We start from the raw sequence: 21,549 nt of genomic DNA, 5'->3' as shown, positions 1-21,549 counted from the left end.
AAAAGGAAAAGAAAAACATTACAAAAGAAAAAAAAACTGAGAGAAAAAGAAAAACAGTATAAAAAGTCAAGTACAGTGTAAGTCAAACAGTAAATACGCTATAATTAGAAAATTCAGTGACTTCTAATCTTTTTTCTGGCTGACTTCTGCATGTGAAGTCCCTTAGAAGATTCACTAGGAAATGACTCAACATTGGGACTTGAGGGAAAACCAGACTCTTGATGTCTGGGTAACTGCACAGGGTGAGTGGCCACAAGAGGCAGGAGGTACATGTCCTGGACAGAGGAAATGCCTATGGGGGCCTGGGCCTGGCAAGGGCAGTGTCAAGGGCAGTGTCTGGGGCAGTATACTCATGACTGCGGCATGTGTGTGCTGTTTTCTCCTTCATATTTTCTACATTTACACTAAAGACTTATCAAATTGTCTGTTCAGGTGGCTCAGAATTATATTCATTGTGCTTATCCTGTGCTCTTGAGTTCTATGGCATTTCTTTTCTTTCTGGTACTGGGGACTGAACCCAGGGTGCTTAACCACTGAGCCACATCCCAGCCTCCCAAGCTGCTGGGATTACAGGTGTGTGCCACTGCGCCTGGTTGTTCTATAGCATTTCAATAATAACAAAAATAGCGTTGGACTGTAATCTTTTACATAAAGCTATATGTATGGAAAAGTCTGATCAGTTTTTTAAGATACATCCTATTTGCAAAGGCACAATGAAGTTGAGTCTTACAGATTATAGGCAATAAAGCTAACAATAAGCCGCACTTCTCTCTCTCTCGTACACACACACATACATACACAAGCAGGAGTCTTCTTGGAAAAATGTTAGAGGACAAAATGCTAATATAACTTAGAAAGACTTTCTATTAGGTGTTTTCTAATAAACCTTAGATTTTTAAATACATTTAGTTCAAATGAATTTTGTAATCACCAAAGCACATGATGTAATTAAACTTTATGCAGTGCCCAAATTCATCCATCATGTGGCAGAGCCTTGTTTACTTCAAGTCAACACACGGCAAAGAAAGGAACCCCTGTCTCTACCTCTTAAGCAGGCCCTCCCTCCCCTGCTTTTCAAATCAGACTTCTAGCTAGGCACTGGCTCTAGCCTGTAATCCCTGAAACTCTGGAAGCTGAGGGCAGGAGGATGGCAAGTTTAAGGCCAGCCTGGAAAACTTAGTGAGACTCTGTCTCAAAAAAAGCGCCTGGCATGTAGCTCAGTGGTAGAGCACCCTTGGGTTCAATCCCCGGTGTGACAAAAAACAAATAGAACAGACCTCTATAGCTCCAGAAAACAATGCAGCACTGGCCACAAGTCAGATGCAATATTTAAACCATAACAACATTTAACATTCTTGACTTTTTTGCTAATTAAGCATTAGTTCCTCATAAAATAAAGAGTTTCAAGGTGATTTTTAACGTATATAACTATTACCTTTAAGTCTTTCCGTGAATGTCTCTGAATGAAGTTCAGCACTAAAAGAACAGGAAAGAGAGCAGGCTGGTGGCCAGGGTGCAAGGTAGGTGGGAGGGCCCTGGAGCACTAGCCCTCAAGGGGGCTCAGCCAGGACTCACTGGCAGCACTGGGCTCAGGAAGACGGCCCTTGTGCCAGAAAGAGGAGTGAACAGCAGGGGATGGAGGGAAAAGGTAAACATGCTAGGGATAACAGGGACAGGATCCCTGGTACTGGAGAAAAAGGGTCCAATTCAGGAAAAGAGCACTGTGGCGAGAGCAGAATTAGAGGGTCTGGCAAAACTCATGGCTTCAACATATTTACAAACAGAAACAGCGTCGCTGTGGTGGACCTGTGTGTTGATTCACACACGAGCTCTGCCCACTGTGCGGACTAGGGCAGTGACACCACAGGAGTGAGCGCTAGCCAACCTCCTGGCTCCCCGTGCCAGTCTCTGCTGAAAGAAGCTATGCCCCCCAGGAGAATTAGCTGCCCTAGGGCTGGTGGAGGAGTGGGGGGTGAGCCTAAAACATGTGTGGAGCCAAAAAGAGACGGAAGGGATCAGGGAGGCGGATACAAAATGCAAGGACAGTGAAGAACAACATGGAACCCCTGAGTCCATCCTAATGTAAGTGAATAAAAGACACGAAACCTCTTCCTCAGAATGCAAAGCCAGCTAATAAGTGGAGAACAACAGAATTCTAAATATCACCCCTTGGTGACTGTAAGTGTAACAGTGTGACTCAGGCAGCTACTATTGATGGATATGAAGAATATGTTAAGCAACAAGACAATTTAGTATCTCCTGAGTATAGCTGCATGAGAAAGCTGGTGTGTGAGACACTATTTCCAACTACATGATAAATATTGTGAGCAGCAGGACAGACCAGAACTGTGCACCACCTGAGAAAACGCACCAAAAAAAGAGTAGCAGCACTTCCCGGGTGTTCTGCCAAGCATGAGACCTGAATCTGTAAGGTCTGGAGGCTGCCTCAATCTCAAAGTCGCTGCAGGACAAGGGTGAGTTATCAGCAGCTAGCTTGGAGCCTGTTTTCTCCATGTCACCAGCAAAAACTCAGAGAAATGAAAGGTGACTTGGACAAATCTGGAAATCCTGCCAATGACAGATCTCCCAGCTCATCTATGGAAGGCTCTTAACAGGATAGACCTGATCTCTCCAGAACTGTGTTGTGATAAGGAAACCTGAAACTTACAGGTTTATGGATACAGTCCTGTGAAGAACTATCACGTTACATAATTATCAAAGTATAAAACAGAACTTTCAGCCTTGAACAACTACCATTCGTGTCATCCAAAGACCACAGGCCCAACCTGGAAAACTTATGTAAAACTTGAACCAGAGCACAGGTAAATGAATGCTGTAAAAAGTATCTAGAAAGTGCCATAGGCAGCTCCAGACTTCCCCAGGCTTTGCCTAAAATTATTAGTAAAGCCGAATGTCTTTTGAATCCACAGATCTGATTTGGTAACCCCACCCTGCTAGCTCACTTGAGAAAGGTGAGGAAGGACGGAGAACTCTTTCTATACTGAGAGACAGTACAGAGGCATGTGAGCTCAGATTCAACTTTGAACCACAGAGGAAGGAAAAAAAGGAAGTTTTTTGCTTTGTGGTTTGATTTAAATATAGAGAATATTATTCTAACAACTGGGAAATGTGTATGGGATCCTTAAATGATACCACTGTATTAGCATGACATGTTCTGATTCTGTGGAGTTTACCATGACTACACAGAGAGTGGTTTCGCAACTTCAGGGCTTACTGTCACACCGTGCCTACAGCTCACACTTAGTGATTCAGGAAAAAGATCTATTCAAATCAAGATGACAAGGCAGCGAGGGAGGGTGGCACACACTCAGGATCCCAGCGACTCAGGAGGCTGAGGCCCTGAGCAGTTTAGTGAGGGACTGGGGACAGAGCTCAGTTGGTAGAGTGCTCACGTGCACAAGACCCTGGTTCACTTCCAGTACCACAAAATTTAAAATAAATAAATAAATAAGAAAGGGCTGAGGATGTGCCTCAGTGGCTAAGTTTGCTGAATACAGTAAATTGCAAATGAGGGGTACTGGGGACAGGGTTTGAGTTCTCTGTACTATTTCTAAACTTTCCTGTAAGTCTGAAATGATGTTTAACTTAAACTAAAAAATAAAGGTGAAATAAACATTTTGAAAGAAGTATAGGGGAAAAACATCAGTTCTACTATAAACCAATCCTCAAATCTGGTCGGAGTTACATTTGTTTTACCTTTTAGATTCCAAGGTAGCTTTAGAAGGTGGCTGAAGAAACTCATGGCAGGAGACAGAATCTCTGAATTCTCCAATTACTGAAAGGGTAATTTTTCGCATGTTTCCATAAAAGAGATGAATATCAATAGGCCATTGAGGAAGATCATACACTGAAAAAGAAAACAGTATTTTGAAATACATCAATCATTACATAAATACAACACAAAATACATAAGTTTATATGCTAATAGCCATAGAATGTTATTTTCCTAGGTTGGGATAGGTGACATTCTGATTTTAATTCAACAGGCTGGCATGAAATTACAGGCAGTTCAGCATCAGTGGTTGACGGCTCTGGCTCTGAGTTGAACATTTACTACCCTTGCTTCTCATTAGCTCTGTGACCTTTGGCAAGTTACTAACCTCTCTGAGCTTTAGTTTCCTCTATTATAATATGAAGTAACAACCTCTCTCAGGTGGTATTGTGATCCTCTCAACAAAAAATGTTTTTGAACATGACAACAACATTTATATAAAACTTACTGTGGGCCAGGCATCATTCTAGCCCCTTTATATTAACTAAAGTTTCAGAACAATTCTTTGAGGTAGGTATTATGTCTTCTTCAAAAACGAGGAATCTGAAGTACAAAGGGGCTAAGAATGCACAATATGTAAGTGAAGGTCACACAGACAGCCAACCAGAGCACCCAGAAACACAAAACACGCCCAGTTTAAGTAAAAATTTGCAGATCAATAAAATACTACTCAGACAAAACACCTCTAGATTAGGTCAGCTGAATTTTCATATACATTAAATTTTATAAAATGTACTTATATTTTATGCAAAATATGGTAATCATTATAAATTATATATTTTAAATGGGAAATTAAAAATAGTGACTATAAATTTAAAAATACATTAGCCAAGGTATTTGATTATAAAAATTTAAATCTATCATGAGAATATTTGCTATAAATCAGTTTATAAACGTGAGATCACTATCATCAATACTTGTAATATGTACAAGCAAATGTCATTTAAAGTAATCAAAAAAGTGCAACTGCAGCGTCCTCACAGGCAGTGTGTGGCACTCACCAACATGAAAATGTGGGATTACTACCTTTATTCATGTGGACAATAAACATACCACTGTATTGAGAGTTGATGTCCCAAAGACCTGATGTCCCGAAGACCTGGCCAAAGTCCCAGCTCTCCCCTACCTTGGATGGGCTGCTGCAGTGCTTGGCTGGGTCCCTGGACAACCCTGAAAGCACACTCCTCTTGAAGTGTGGAACGGGCAGCTCCCTGTCCAGGCCTGCCCCTCCCCATCAGCACCTCGGTCACCTCATTCTCAATGGAAGGCCGCTCCTGGTGTTCTCCCGCATTCTTAAACATGCTCTAGCAAGCTTCAATTCTTGGCCCTGTGGTCAGGACACATCCTGCTGTCCACACCCTGAAAGGCAAGTGTCCATCCTGCTTGTGTAAGCCCTTGCTACCTGCCTGTGACCTCGGTGCTCAACACGCTGCAGTGTCACTAGAGTCTGTGCTCCCTTGCCAAAGCACAGCTCAGGTCCACTCTGACTTGGACCCTTCCTAGAGAAGAGAAGAAGGGCAGAACTGACAGAGATGGCCCTGCCTTAGCTTCCACCACCAAGGTTTGTTCTCCATGCCCTGCTCCTTGGCACACTGAGGATATACATGTCCATTATAAATCTGTGTATCACTTTTGTCTAATCCATGCCTGCCATCCCCTGGAGCAGATGACCTAGACTCCTAATTTATGGAAAAGATCAGCTTATTCTATATTACCTGTTTAGAGGTACAAATGTCCTTTTCCTTTGCTGTCCTATATTTCAGAAATAATTCCATCATTAAAAAACTAGGAAATAAAGGGCAAAAGCTATCATCTGAAATCCTACCACAACAAAAACCACCTAATATTCAGTTTGGAGAGCAAACTCCTGCAATTTTATTTGCATGAATATTTACATATAATTTTTGTCAAAATGAGATCATATTACACAAAATTTTAAAATAATGCTTCCCTAAATAGATGAAGAGTTTTCTGTCATTTATATATTCATACCACTTAAAACTGCAAAATTAAACCTAAATGCCTAGTCTTACTTCTTTTATAAATAGTACTATGTTGGAAATATGTACATATATTTTTACACCATTTGCACATCTTGGTACATTTATTTTGTATGAGAGCAGACATTATTAAACATTTTAACTGTTTTTCTCAAATAGGGCCCATCACTTAGATTACAGTCAGTTACCATGCCTGTTTTGAATGTTTTGCTACCATCAAATCCTTCATAAATCTTACAGTAGGCACAGGAGCCCAGAGCCCTCAACATGACCATAAGTTCACACTTATGACATGAGATAACCTGGGCTTACCAATGGCTCTGCCCTTTTTACAAGCCTACCCACAGAACATGTGTGGGGACATATTACTAACACCCAGAACACTGATGAGGCAAAGCTCTTCCACGATCCTCAGAACAACTCTCCATGGATGAGAAGCTAGATGCCACTCTTCCCACTTGACAGATGAGAACTGAGTCTCACTCAGTGACACCATTTGTTCCAAGTCATGGTAGCACAGCTGTGGCTCAAGTTCAGCCTGATAACACATCCAATTAACATCTTCCTTCTTCGGCCACATCATGATGCAGATGACATCATGAAGTGACCAAGAGACTGAAGACACACTGAGACGCTTACCTTCATTGTCTAGCATCTCATCTCGGAACACTTCAGCAAAATTCACGCTGTGCAGCACGCTGTGTTCTGGAAGGATCTGTCTTACAACCCCTGGGTTATCCAACAGGGCTCTGCCAGGGAAGAGTTTTATTCAAAATGATTTGATGTATTAAAATAGTCTCTTCATTTATGCATTGGCAAGACCTACTAACAGCACATCACATTAGTTTAGAGATCTCATATTTTAATTCCTAACACAAGTACTTTTAAAAGAAAAATCTGTTTTGTACAGTACATATGGTAGTAAAATCACTAGCTTCCATTAAATATTTATACCAAAACAAGAACTCTCTAATGTAAGAATAAAAAGAATAGTAAAATTAGATTCTTTTCAGGTCTTACATTTTCATTATTTGTGATAACGATAATTTGTCAGAAATCTGTCTCAAAAAAAGAACATGGGGGGAAAAAGAACATGGAAAAACTGATAAGACATTAGAGGAAAATACTTAAATTACCATATAAGTATACCTATTCTAGGCTCTTCTAGAGATCTCTGAAGTGAAAACTCAACTGTAAATTATTTTATAATACTCCCAAATGTTCATAAGGAAATCTCACTGCTGTAAATTTTTGGCAAAGAAAGGTTTGAAACAATACACCAACTTCTATATCCCACTGGACAGAAATTTTAAAAATCCAGAAAACTTGGCAATCTGACTTCTCTAAAAGTCAGGTTCTACTTCTACAATAATAAATAGAGCCAAGTTTCCAAGGTGAGCTTTTCACATGTGGCCTGTTCCAGCATCCTGTAGCAAGTCACCACTAACTACTTGTTATCAAACATTCCAATGAGCCCGAACAAATTAAAAATTAAACTGTTTCCCAAATTATCTTGAGAAGAAAACAAAGCAGAGTACAAAGGGCTGGAAGGAAACCTGCGTATTCACTGCATGCCATACTGCAGCCAATGACTTCTACTAAGAGATGAGTGTCATGAGCGCCACATGTCCCATAATCAGGTCCTCCAGGCTAAGAAACGGAATTTTATATAAAATATTCCGGAATTTAACACCTAAGGATGTAACTTATGTTTAAATCACACCTAGACCTAGATCAAAATCTTAAAATTTGTCAGAAGTTCAGCATAGTAAATCATATTTAGATATATCAAATTCTACAAAAGTACATGCTTTAAGCAGCTTGAAGTTCAGATATCTTACACACTTCTAAAATATAATTCTTTCTAATAATTCACAGAATTCCCAGAAATATTTCAAATTGGTATGTTTATGCAATATAATCTCAGTGGTTCTTAAAATCTCTCCTGACACTGATCTATTGTCACTTGCCAGTTCACTAGTACACAGTGAAGTATGTTAATAATCCCAAATATCAAAACATTTACACCTTCATTATTTCCACTGAAAAATTCCCAACATTGTCTAAAGGAAGCAATCTACCTTCGATACTGCTGTCTGGAAATTTCATCTCCACCAAAGAAGTATATAGTTGACAGTTCTGTTGCAGTTTTACAGTCATTCTTTCTGTCTGGCGGATTATATATTATAGTAACATCCTAATGCCAAGAAAAATCAGAAGTGAATATTAAGTATTTTTCTTGAGTAAGTCAGTTCACTCTGGATAAACAGTCTTAGGAGCCTAAACGTCCAACACAGGCACAACTGCATACGTGTGGCACTTCCAAGAAGACTGGACTAGCACTTCAACTCCTACATTACTTCCAAATACTATTTTAGCTTTTGACCATAAAATACAGCATTATTAATCTACAAATGAGTTGAATTTTTTAGGGCAGAGACTTTTGTACTTACTTCCTGTGTTCTTTCCTTGAGCACAAATTTATCTGGAAAAATCTTCAATACTTTGGGATCCAGCAAAACTTTTTTCTGAGAATCCTTAAAACCTATTGCCTTGACAAAAGCTGCTCGAGAGCCGGTGTTTCGGACAGAAACAACAACTTTACTTTCTTTGCCAGGTATTAAGTCATTCACTGTTACCATGTAGCTATCAGTTAATTTTTTAACACCTTCCAAAATAAGATTACTTGTTCCTCCATATCCAGACAAAGGTATCTAAAAGAATATACACATACAAAATTATTTTTATGTAAGAAAGCAGATTTAATTATAGTCAGAAGATGATACAGAATGATTTCATGTGTCTCTGCATACTTGGGCTAGAAGTTATCCCACTTCCAGTCCAGCATTATATAAAGCCCTCATCTGGTTTTTTTATTAAATATTTTTTAGTTGTAGACAGACACAATACCTTTATTTTATGTGGTGCTGACGATTAAACCCAGTGCTTCACATGTGCCAGGAAAGCTCTCTACCATTGAGCCACAACCCAGCCCCTAAAAACCTTATCATAAAGGAAAAATAAAGAGTTGCAAAATTACATGCCCTTTAGTATGTTGAAAATAATCATTTCACTGTTACAAAAGCCAAGCCTAGATGACAGAGGAATGATCCAAGCATTAGAGTAGACATGCTTGCTTAAGAAGTTTTTAGGGTTCAACATACTGATATTTGTAATTTACCCTGAAATGCATAAAAAAGATGAACTGCAACAGCCGGGTGTGGTGACGGATGCCTGTAATCCCAGTGGCTTGAGAGGCTGAGACAGGAGGATTGCAAATTCAAAGCTAGCCTCAGTAACAGCGAGGCCCTAAGCAACTCAGTGAGATCCTGCGCCTAATTAAAATACAAAATACTATGTACAAAACACTATGTACCTGAGTGCATAGCTCTCTAATAATTAAAAAAGTAACTGATAGCTACATAGTAACAGGGCTGGGGATGTGGCTCAGAGGTCGAGTGCCCCCAAGTTCAATCCCCGGTAACCAAAAAAAAAGATGAACTGATAGATGGTTAAATACGGGAAAGAGAAATATAGTGAAATATGATTTTACAATCTAAGTGGTAGGGTATGTGAGTATTATTGCATAATTCTTTCAACTACTAAATAATTCTGCAAAAAAAACTGGGATGGCAAGTTGCTGCATGTCAGAGAAAGTGAAGGGACTGACTCACGGTGAGTCTAAGTGACAGACAGGGATGGCTCCCTGGATTCCCTTGTCCAGGGGAGAAGTGTCAGTGAAGTGTCATCCACCACTCTACTAAGAGTGAAGAAAAACACACCCGGTTCGTGGTCTTGATGCTCCTGTGAAATAAAGCCCCTGGGGAGCCGTACTCAGCCCACCTCTATAAAAAGATGAGGTGGTCAATGACTTCAGTAGAAACCCCACAAGGACCCTGGTTTCTTTAAGAGTACGTCAAACCCAAACATGGGCTTGGTGACTGTCAAATCAAATAGTTCTACCCTAAATCACCAGTTATTAGTTCTCTAGGGAATCTTCTTTACTAAGAACCTCAAACATTGGCTAGTAAACCTGAACACTATTCAAAAAATAATCAGGATAACCTTAAAACACAGCCCATTTGGTCTTCTCCACTAACCAAATTTTATCTTTACATGAAACCAAATTATTAGAGAGCTATGCACTCAGGTACATAGTGTTTTGTCACATTTACGGATGCCACGTTTAAAAACAACCTCTTAGGTCTTTAAACAATTCTGCCCACGGTGGGGCCAATCAACTGGCTCCACACAGAAGAAGTCAATGCCAGAGTCAAACAAAGCTATCCTGGCCAATCCTCTAATCATCACATGCCCTCTGCGGCTGGTGGTCCCAGCCCCACTGCCAGGTGACTGTGTGGTGTGAAGGTGTGCAATAGCATGCAGCTCAAGTTGCACTGACTATTAGGCTCTTATTTTCTTTCCTCAATAATTTATTCCTTTTATCTCTAGTTGCTCTGAATGTAGTTATGTAAACAGCCTCAAATCGCTTTTAAAAATTATGCTGGGAATAGGCAAAATATAAAAACTTGTCCTTGTATCTCTATATTTACAAAAGAGTCTAGCAATTCTATCAACAGATATTTGCTATGGTCTGAAGGTCAGTGTCCCCCCAAATTTGAATGTTGAAACTTAATCTCCAAATGATAGTGTTAAGAGGTGAGGTCCTTTCAGAAGTCTGAATTACGTGAGGGCCCTGTCCTTGAAAATGGGAATAGTGCCCTCATTAAAAAGCGGATGAGGGCAGGATAGAGATATAGCTCAGTGGTGGAGAACTCGCCTCGCATGCACCAGGCCCTAGGATCCACCCCTAGTACCACAAGAAAAATAAATAAATAAAACAAATACGAAGGGAGTGCCTTTGCTCCTTTCATCATGTGAAGACCCAACATGAAGGCACCATGTCTGAAGCAGACGGCAACCCTCTGAAGACAATGAATCTGCTGGCACCTCGATCAAATATAAATGTTTATAAATTTACCCATTTGGTTACAGCAGACCAGACAGACTGCCAATTGAAAAGATAAAAATCTTTTATCTTTTTAAAAACTTTTTTTAGTATTTTTGCCCAATTGAAAAGATAAAAATTTACTTGGAAAGTCAGTATCTTAAACAAAGCTCTACCTGAATTTACCAAAAAATGTGTTCCTAAAAAGTCAGAATCATTTCAAAATCCTCAAACTGAAATGACACCTAAAAACGTTAGAAAATACAAATACTTGGGCTGGGATGTGGCTCAAGCGGTAGTGCGCTTGCATGGCATGCGTGTGGCCCGGGTTCGATCCTCAGCACCATATACAAAGATGTTGTGTCCGCTGATATCTAAAAAATAAATATTAAAATTCTTTAAAAAAAAAAAAAAAAACAAATACTTAATTGGTTGCTTTTATAACTTGACAATTGTCCCTAACTTGCTTGTAAAAGATGGATGATATAACTTGCCAACCAGTAGTTATAACTTGTCAAAAACTGCCTGTGAGGAAAGAAGCAATGGAGTTATCTTACCATGAACTTAATGCCTGGTTGTGATTGATTTCCAAGCTGTTTGATTTCCAGTTTAGCCAACATACAAGATAACCGAGTAGGTGCAAATAATACTGAGATTACAATGTCTTCTTTTGGCTGCATTCTGATCTCACAGTTACTGGTCAATCGCTCTTCTAAGCCAAAAGTGTTCTGAAGCTATAATTTAAAAATAATCACTGCATAAAACAAAATAATAGCACAAACAAAACACACTACTAATACAAAATGTAAAAAACCTGCCTGCATATGTGACTGTCTGGATGGAGACAAAACATGGGGCAAAACAAAGGCCATGCATTCTACAGACCTGAAAGCAGTCCTGGTCCTGTCCTTTGATAAGCAGCCGCAAGTGCTGGGCCATGGATGTGGAGTTACTTCTCAATGCCAGCTTCTGAAGTCTGGAAACAATTACATGTTTCAAATGCTACAACTATCAAAAATAAAGCCAGTCAAAACCAACCGTGGCATTTGCAGACCTGGGCTGGTGGCATACACCATCTTAGCAGGCCAGTGTCATCCTCACAGTCTTGGGCCCTCGCTTCTAAAAACAGAAGGCGTGGGGGTCACCTTAGCAGACGAGCTTTTTGGCTTAATCTCTCTCCAATTACAGCTCCTCGGCGGGCCTTATTCTCTGTCATATTGTCTGCCTTATAAAAAAATTAATGAACATCACTGAAGAAATTCAATCATTAAGTCAATGCCACAGCTAAGGGGAATATCTGGCTCAATTTAGCTTTCAGGCAAACAAGTGCTCCTAGCAGTGTGCTGAATTCATCCTGCTTTTAAAAAGTTCCACTGCAAGGAAAACAAACATGTGATAACAACTGGCTGGTAGGAAACCCTTTGAATTTCTGAAACCATGTGACTTGCCTCTCCATTGGGGAATACTGAGTATGTGGGCCAAGCCCTATTTCACCCAAAATGTGAAGATGAGCAGTTCAACATGGAAGCTGTGGTCTTGGCCTTGTCCACCTGGTGTTCAAAGGGAAAGACTAAGCTCCAGCTGTCCGCACCCCTAGGAAAACCACCCATAGCTATGTTGCCTAGGGAAGACTTGACTTGGAGGAATGCTATTTGGTAAAGCTTTCATTTTTACTTATTTTTTAATTTTTAAATTCTTCTTTTTTTAAAAAATATTTATTTATTTTTTAGTTTTCGGCGGAAATAACATCTTTGTTTGTATGTGGTGCTGAGAATCGAACCCAGGTCGCACGCATGCCAGGCGAGCGCACTACCGCTTGAGCCACATCCTCAGCCTATTATTTTTTAATTTTTAAAGAAACATAGTTATTATTTTAAGAAGTAGAGTTATCAAGTTGAGGGGAAGAGAACTCGGTTTCCAGTTTAAAATAGGAATTCCATAATCAAAAAGGATTAATATCTTTATTCTTCAAGGAATTCACAAAAATTAATGAGAAAAAATCTAAAGGACTGAAGTGTTTAAGCACACATATAAGAAAGAAACCAGAATGAATAAGCAGATTGTGGAAAAATGAAGATTTTTAAGTAGGAATCCAAAATTTGATATTAAATACTATCTTTGGATCATTCTATGCTTGGAAAATACAACTGTAATTTATTATCATTCCTTTCTGCAACAGAAGCGAAATCCATTAATTTAATCACATTTTCCCCAACATTATCATTTATTAATTTGTCCTCTGTACTCCACATTCTGCAACAGGACCTTCTCCTACAAGAGGAGAGGCATGGGGGTCCCAGCAGACACATGATCTGCCCCCTCTCAGCACAGCCTCAGCTGCCTCCTAGGACATTTCATGGTAGGGGAAAAACAGGAAGTTTCCTTTCTAAGCAGACAATAAATGTGCCTCTTTATCCTGAATTCTGTCGTAAAACCCTCATAGAGGGGCAGCATGCACCATTTGTGATGGAAAAACACTTTTTTTCTATGCAGGACACAAAAACGGGGTGAGGAGAATTACAGAATCCACAGATTCACTAAGTGCAGCACAAAATACCTTGTGCTTATTAGCGTCATGTCCACTAATGCTCGGGATGTTGTTTTCAGAGCCCAGCTTTCACCAACCACAGGTAGAGCAGTTCCCACAGGACTGGCACATTCCTCCAGTTGAGGCAAATTTATCTACCCAACTATTGTAAGTAAGGGACACTCTTGCACCTGTCGGAGCCCAAGAACTCTCCACAAGGAAGTGAAGCCATGAAGCGAGGAGAGTCTGAAGGCCTTTCACTCAGGAAGACACTAGGGCAGAAACACCAGTGACAAGGACAAAAGCACGGGCAACACACTGCTCTTATTCAATTTAACTAATTTTTTATAGTTATTTTTTTAAATATTTTTTTTAGTTGTAGTTGGACACAATATTTTTATTTTTATGTAGTGCTGAGGATTGAACCCAGGGCCTTTCACATGCTAGGTGAGCGCTCTCCTGCTGAACCATAACCCCAGTCCCAATTTAACTATTTTTTATTTTAAAATAATTCAGCACACATTAATTCGACTTTTGGTAAGCTGAAAGTGAGGTTTCAGGAAGGCATGGCATCTGAGGAGAGGCTGGATCTTAAGAACAGCCATCCCTACCACAGTGATCATTTATTACACCTTTCTCACAGGGCAGAAAAATCTTCAGGATCAGTGCAAGAATGATTCAACTTTTTTCTGCCTTTTGACTTAACAGATAAGATCAGCTATGAGAAAAGCTGTGTGTCAAAATGGACACTAGCCTTTTACAGCCCCCACCTTAACCAAAACGATTTTGGTTGCCTTCCATAGCACAGAACTTACTTAAGGACCTCAAACAACTGTGTGTACGTGTATTACAGCAGACCACAAGTCAACGTCTGGGGAAGCAAGGGACGTTCTGTCATGTAGGCACTGTTCATGCTCAACTGCAGAGAGCTAGAAGAGCTTTCTAGACAGACACATGGCCTTGCTCAGCCTTGCTCTCAACATATTCTTCAGTTCTAACCATCTAGCTGGCTGCAAAAGCACAAGGACACACATGACCAGCAGCAAAAGAGCTGCTGGAGAGGGATCATTACTTCAAATTAACTGCTAAAAGCCTGGCTGAGAGAAATGTCTACCGTGAGGTGCTTGAAGAATACACAGGCTGCCCATTCTTGAAATGACCTGAATCATTTCAAGCTGCGATTACATGGATCTGGCAAGGCCCAGATAAATGCTTTGCTGTACCATGCCTGGGCACCCCACTATCAGACCACACAGAAGCAACTAAGTGGGAGAGGGGTCTCTGGAAATGGTATCTGAATCTGCTGTTTATCTGTGAGATTCACTGCACTGCACAGATCTATGGGGAGATACATCTCAAAAGCTGGGGCAGGAGGAGTCATACTTCTCCCAGGCAGTAACCAGTCTGTGCTTCACTTCTGCACACTGGGATCCGGGTAACTGATGGTGTGGTTCTCCACAGTGCGGGCAGATTTTCAGTGCAGGCCTGAGCCTACCGGAGGTGGGGACACACAGGGCCTCGGCAGGCACTGGGGCTCTCCCTGCCTTTGTACATCACCTCCTCCTACTTCCCACAGGAGTCACTTTCCACTTGTTCTCATCTTACTCGTCTTTTTGAAAGCTGCTTTTGTAACAAGACAGAGACAACTAAGGCATGGATGAACTCTGCAAGTGAAGAGGTTCAAGCAGACCCTTTCAGAACTAAAGAAATAAGTTTTTAAAAAGCAATTTCTTCACAATCAGAGTAGAAGTTCAGCCAGGAGTTCCTATCTCTCAGGTACCATGGAAGTGTATGTGTAAGACATTTAAGGAAAAATACAAAAGTACAAAATATGGAAGAGTAAACCCTCAGCCTAGTCATTATTAGGTCATTATAAGCATTTGTTTACTAATTTGAGGCTTGTAAAAAGAAAAGTTGATTATATTGTTATGTTTATAAAGGGAAACACTTAATATACTAAATATATTACATGCAAATTAATCTTAATTATGATGTGTACTATTCTCATAGTTGTATTAATTTATGTATTTCTAGTTGTTTCTTTACAAATTTATTTAGAATCAAATACAGAGATTAAACAGTACGCATCTGCTCCACTAGAGACACCTTGCAGTCTTTAACACTGCAGCACCAAACACTCACAAACAAGACTGTAACAAGTTGATAACATCTCTACTTTTTCCTCCTTCCTTTCCACAGAAGGAACCCACAAACTCTTAACTGCTTACATTTGGTAATCAGCAGAGAATTTGCTGAAGAGCCAAAAAACCCTCAAACCTATTTCTTTGGGATATATTTTGAAAAGAGGAAAATTTTGTACTGCAAACATGAAAATTCAGAGTAGGAAGATTAAGTGAACATAAGATAGCTTTATCAACTCTAGAAACAATAACACGGTCATAATCACCCAGGAGAGAACAACATTAATGAGCAATCCTCAGCACCGTGGATGGCCCGTGCACACTTACTGTGTTCTGCCGAGCGGGACACCTCCCCAGGCCAGAAACTGCCTGTTGGACAAGATCAATGGAACATCTGAGCCACAAGGTCCTGGCAGCAGAGGGTTACCTCCTGAAGAAACCACCTCGCCCTTTAACACAACTTCATACTGGGGTCCAAATGGCTGCACAAATATTTTCAAGATCCTAACAAAGAGAAAAATCTATGTCAAATGTCCTGTATCCGTTCTTTTGGCAACTGTTTTTTAAGTGCTTCTTTATCCAAGAAACAGAGCTAGGTGCCAGGGGTACCATGATATTCCTGCCGTTAGAGCTCACAGTCCAGAAAAGAGTGCAGTCAGAGCAAGGGGACAATCAGGATCACATCCACATGGGGTGACATGAGATGGTCATGGTGTTATGGGGATACAACTTATGAGAAACTTGGGAAGTCAGGAAAGTTTCCCAGAAGGGACTTGCCCAGGGGAGTTTAGGGCAAGCATTCCAGACACAAGCTTTCACACTGGTGCAGCCAGATTGCTCTCTTCTTCTGCAGGGTCCCAATAGCAGACTGTACCCCAGGCAGGCGGCAAGCAATGAGTCTCAGAGGTGGTATGTGTTAAGCTAGGTTTATGCACTCAAGTTCAAATACAAACAATAGCGGTATTCTGGCTATAAGTTGATATTTGCTTATGATTTGGGGGCCAAAAAACCACAGGCCTGGAAAAGGGACTGGAAATAGTACTAAATTAATAAGCAACAAGGTCAATTAAAGGTTTCCTGGGAGAAAAAGAAAAAATTAATGAGAAACATCAAAACTGATAAACACCAATATTGATGTTTTATTATTTACTTTTGTCAGAATATACTTGAAAATAGTAATTTCTTAATTTCTATTCAGTTGGTTTAAAACAAGATTTTTTACAACAACAACAACAACAACAACAAAAATCTGAGGCTTAAAGAAAAAGAGGTAGAGCTCTATCAGGTACGAGAAGTCAGACACGTACTTCTGCATTCAAGCCCCAGGTGAAGTATGTTGGAGCAAGTGGCTGTTGTGACATGAGTAAGGGCTTCACATAAGTATGTTCACCTTACCTTTCCTCACAGACCTTGGGATCCTTTGGCATAAATGAAACTAGGACTTCATGTTCTTCACCAGGCTTAAGGAATAAATTTTCTGGATCCACTGAAAAGTGACTTCCTGGTCCTGGGACCTGAACAATCATAGCCATCACTCAGTGTTGACTCATCCAAGTGCAGCCCACCCTCAGTCAAGCTTGTCCTATGTGCACTTTTCACTATGACAGGTTATTTGTCCCTTCTTCCTTGTCCATCACTGTCCCAACTTATTTATTCTTTTGAAGAATATATATTTTTTCTCCTTATTCCTCCATAACAAACCTATCTCCCCTCTACCCCCAAAGCCCAGTCCTTCCACCCTCTCCCAGGTCTACCCACAGGTATCAACTCACGTCCACCGTGGGGACCAATCTTCTCCATCCTATCTCACCACGAGATGATACACACATTTTTTTCAGCACTAGTCAGAAGCCGGTTCTTGAACTCAGGACCTCAGGCTCTGACACAAGGGCACTGGGGCATGCTGCCTGCCAGCGGCACCCAGCTCTCACAACACAGACGATTCTCTAGTTTGACCCTTAGGCTCTGCCAGGACAGGAAGTCCTGGAGCCTTCAGAAGTGAGATCTTTACAGTCAAAAGAGAGATCGAATGAAAGAAACTCTTACCTTGATATCTAAGTAAACTTCAATATTGCCAGCATTTTTCAAAGGCAGGTACTGCTTTGTTGAGGAATTCACACCAGCCAGCAAGTGCACAGTCTAAAGGACAGGACAAAACCCACACTTACAAAATGGACCTGATTCAATGCATCAGCCGGCACACAAAACAGCGACAGCCAGGAACTGAGGTACCTGTAAGTCCCTAGGAGCATGGATTCGAGCCACTCCTGCTCTTCCTCGGAGACCCACACTGCTAAGAACTGGTGTAGGGTTTGGGCTGTCAACTTCTATATCCACTCTCGCCAAGAATTCTTCTGCAGGGTCTAGAATCTCTACAAAAGTTCATTCTTTTAGTTCAGAGACTAGAGTTATTTAATCCTAATGCCCTCATCAGCCAACACAATGCCCTTAGGGAACACAAGAAGATTTAGACAAGAGTTTTTTTTAAAGAATTAAAGGAGAAACAGAAAAGATTGGAAAGGGGTGGGGGGAGAGAGGGGGAGAGAGGGAGATGTGAGGGGAGAGAGAGAGAGAGAGAGAGAACAAACTCCCCCACAGGTTTTCTATGACACTTGGTTGGGTTACCCATAAATACACAGGTTTGACCCAAAATATCATACCATCTGCCCATTTTCTAAACATAAAATTCTTAACAATTGTCAAAATAGTCACTTTTAATGAGAGAGAAAATAAGCTTGAAATTTATAGTTTATTTAGATATAAGTAATTCCCACAAAATACAAATATGATACCTGAAGAAGCAATTTGTTTCTTTGGACTATGAAAAAGAACCCAAATTATCAGAAATTCAGGATCCTACAAAACAGAAAAAAAAAGAATTATTATTATTATTTTAGTGTATACTAGTTAAAATAAGAATAAAGTCTTAATGAGAGAAGAGCCAGCTCCTCAACCCGCCTAGCCTACCTGTCCTTCCTGACTGGCAGGCATCACATGACTGACCACAGAGGGGGCTGCCAGCTGAGCAATCACATCGGCATAAGGAGCAGCTTTCAGAGAAGCATGAATGGGTTCCTTGGAAAAGGTGAAGCAGCACCAGGCTAAGGCGTTCTATTCAGAAACAGAAGGGTCAAGTTCAGTAAAGCCACAGTGCTATCTCTGGCAACAGAACCCTCAACAACACAATTTACTTCCACCAGAAAAATCAGCCAAGGGTATCAGTAGTCTATAATTCCAAACCATGTCCTCTGTAACGTTTCCTACTCTGTTGATACTCACAGCATTAATGGTCAGCCTGACCGGGACAGTGGCATGTGTCCTGTTTATCAGCTTTAGTGGTAGAGCCTTCCAGCCACCATAAGTCAAGTCACCAAAATTAAGAACACCTTTCTCTTCTGTTTCTACCTAAGTATGAGAAAAAACTGATTTATGAAAAACATACATGAATAAAGACCATACCTTATGTACATATAACTGCCTCTTCTGACCACAATCACTACTCAATGTTGAAAGTGAATTTAGACCTAAGTTTTTCCTAAGCTATTTTATAATTGCTTATTTTCAACAAAACTAAATGTTAAATTCTTCTTTTTAGGGAGTTCATGTACATAAATTCCTAAGATTAGCTGCTGCTATTCTGAAAAAACTACTGGATCTTAAGAGAAAATGAGAATTTTATAAAGTATATAAATCTCCCTTCAATGAGTTCAATTCTTAGAATATACATTTCTCAGTTCCCTTCAAAACTATCATGAAGGCGTGGGGTTGTGGCTCAGCAGTAGAGCGCTTGCCTAGCACTTGCAAGGCCCTGGGTTTGATCCTCAGCACCACATAAAAAAATAAATACATAGATAAACAAATACAATAAAAATATTTAAAAAAAAAACTATCATGAATATCTTGGCATTTTCAGATTGCATCCAAACTTCTGATACTATGAAAATATTTAAAATGACATTTAACTAGATATATCAAAAGTTTAAAGCAGGTGCTTACTACATGACAACACTGACTTTTTCAAATGTGGAAGGACACCTAGTAGATGCTCATAGCCTGACCAATGTAGAAATGCTAGGCAATATTTAACACTTTTTTTCTTTCTTTTTTTTATCTAACCAAACATAAAATACAAGGAAACCAAAGGCAGACTGCCCAGTGGGAGGGAACTGACTCTGGTGTCCCATGAGGGTCTGGGGTCCAGAGTCAACCCCAAGATGGTTGAGCTTTAATACCCTTGGAAGACAGGACTTCAAGCTCGCTTGCTGGGGGCAGGGTGGGACAGAATGGAAATTGAACTTCATGCAAAAAACCCCAAAATTAAAAGAAGTGCCCTTTTTAGAAATTAAAAGGGAACTGGAAAAAACTCTGTTCCCATGCCTGGAAAAATACCAGGGAGCCTGTCTAGGCATGGGGGTGCCTGAAGAATCACATGGAGAACAGGAAAACCTGAACTTAGGCCTGAGGAGCCCCAGCTGAGACTCTGCAACATGATCTCCAGGAGTGCTCCAAAGACCAGGGCAACATGGGCCCCCTACAGCAAAAGCAGCCTAAATGAATGTGCGCTTATGTTAAAACTTGTAAGTATCAATTTAAAAAAATCAGAAGCCACGTGAAGAAAATAATCAAGAAGACTAAATAAATAAATAAATAAATAATTAACAGAAGCACTAGTACCTCCAGAACCTGAAATAAACTAGAGGGTCCCTAACTTTATTAGGGCTAGGGAAACACAGTGGTCTCTCAGTGCCAGGCAGTGGCAGCCTGCTATGGCTCCCCTAAGCCACGTGGCCACAAAAAGAAACAGTGACAGTATATCCAGAGCACACTGCATCTGTATTCATGAGAGAGCTGACACGAGTATAAAATAGGCTCTATGCTAGATAGTTCTGCCCAGCTGCAGGCTAAGGTAAGTGCTCTGAGTAGTTTAAGGTAGCTTAGACTCAGCTATAATATTTGGTAGGTTTGAGGTATTAAATGCACTTTCCATTTATAATATTTCCACTTATGATGAGTTTATCAAGATACAACCCCATTGTAAACTGAGGCACATCTGTATAAGTTCATCTTAAATACAGATACAACAGGATCCATGATGGAGGGGAAAGCAGAATATTCATAAAGCAATGGTGAGCAAAACCAATGTATGCACAGCTGGATCGACCATATCTATTAACATATCTTAATGTTGAGATATAAAACGCTATTTGGAACTAGGAAATTAAAAACAGTAAGAAAAAGATGAGTCCTAAAATGATCAAAATGTATTGTTTGGGGGATAGAACAGCACTCCTGATTAGCTTTAGACTTAGGTAACCAATGTGATAAAAATAGAAATAAAATGTATAATTTCCAAAACTAGTCCAAAGAAGGGCAAGAAAAACACTGAATTTTTAAAAGATACTATAATAAAATATATGCTGCATACTGAAAAATAGAGAGATGGAAATAGATATCTAAGAAATTAGTTAACAAGGGGCTGGGCTGTGGCTCATAGGTAGAGCTCTTGCCTAGCATGTATGAGGCACGGGGTTCGATTCTCAGCACCACATATAAATAAATAAATAAATAAATAAATATCCATCAACAACTAATAAAAATATTTTTTTAAAAAAGAAATTAGTTAACAAAAGATGATAGAAATATTAACTCCAGACAAAAGAGACTTTAATACAGAACGGATAAAAAGCATTGCTGCTTAAAAGGAAGCATTTCATGTAAAAGATAAAGCAATTCTGAGCCTAAAACACACATGACAATACAGCTGCAGGACACCAAAGACAAAACTGATAGAAATTATAATTCTCCATATAGGAGAAATCCCAAATCTACAGCCACCTCTCTCAGAAGCTGAAAGTCTAAGCTAACCAACGTGTTGGCAAGGACACAGGGAAAGGAAAAGAACTCCAGGACACATACGCACTCAGGACTGAAGAGAAGAACCACCGTGCCTTTTAGACAGGCAGGAGCAGCAGGACTGAACACACACGGGCTTCAGATGATCTCCATCTTGTATTTGAGCACAAAAAGGAAGGGGGGCACAAAAAGGAAGGGGGGCACAAAAAGGAAGGGGGGCATCCCAACACCCCCACATAGCTGGAAACCACAAAAGCATTTGAAGACTTTCTAGGCAACTTTAGTAC

At 40.2% G+C, this 21,549-nt stretch overlaps 1 protein-coding gene across 3 annotated transcripts in view; it reads right to left on the bottom strand.

Moving 5' to 3' along the window:
• Cep192 (centrosomal protein 192) overlaps window positions 1-21,549 on the bottom strand; it is a 103,047-nt gene that overhangs the window by 19,386 nt on the left and 62,112 nt on the right. For all 3 annotated transcript variants that reach the window (XM_046462706.1, XM_046462708.1, XM_046462707.1), the window contains exons 23-35: window positions 18,689-18,814; window positions 18,377-18,520; window positions 18,202-18,265; window positions 17,642-17,781; window positions 17,456-17,548; window positions 16,805-16,923; window positions 15,737-15,913; window positions 11,627-11,717; window positions 11,299-11,475; window positions 8,247-8,507; window positions 7,875-7,990; window positions 6,433-6,542; window positions 3,718-3,868 (exon numbers count right to left, since the gene is read on the bottom strand). In XM_046462706.1, the coding sequence (XP_046318662.1) occupies window positions 3,718-3,868; window positions 6,433-6,542; window positions 7,875-7,990; window positions 8,247-8,507; window positions 11,299-11,475; window positions 11,627-11,717; window positions 15,737-15,913; window positions 16,805-16,923; window positions 17,456-17,548; window positions 17,642-17,781; window positions 18,202-18,265; window positions 18,377-18,520; window positions 18,689-18,814 (1,769 nt within the window). The remainder of the gene's footprint in view (window positions 1-3,717; window positions 3,869-6,432; window positions 6,543-7,874; window positions 7,991-8,246; window positions 8,508-11,298; window positions 11,476-11,626; window positions 11,718-15,736; window positions 15,914-16,804; window positions 16,924-17,455; window positions 17,549-17,641; window positions 17,782-18,201; window positions 18,266-18,376; window positions 18,521-18,688; window positions 18,815-21,549) is intronic.

Source organism: Marmota monax, unplaced genomic scaffold, assembly GCF_021218885.2.
Source record: "Marmota monax isolate L192 unplaced genomic scaffold, Marmota_monax_Labrador192_F-V1.1 WCK01_AAM20220418_F8-fsc00180, whole genome shotgun sequence".
Lineage (NCBI taxonomy): Eukaryota > Metazoa > Chordata > Mammalia > Rodentia > Sciuridae > Marmota > Marmota monax.
The sequence above is the reverse complement of the archived record's forward strand: the minus strand, read 5'-3'. Positions and strand labels throughout refer to the sequence as shown.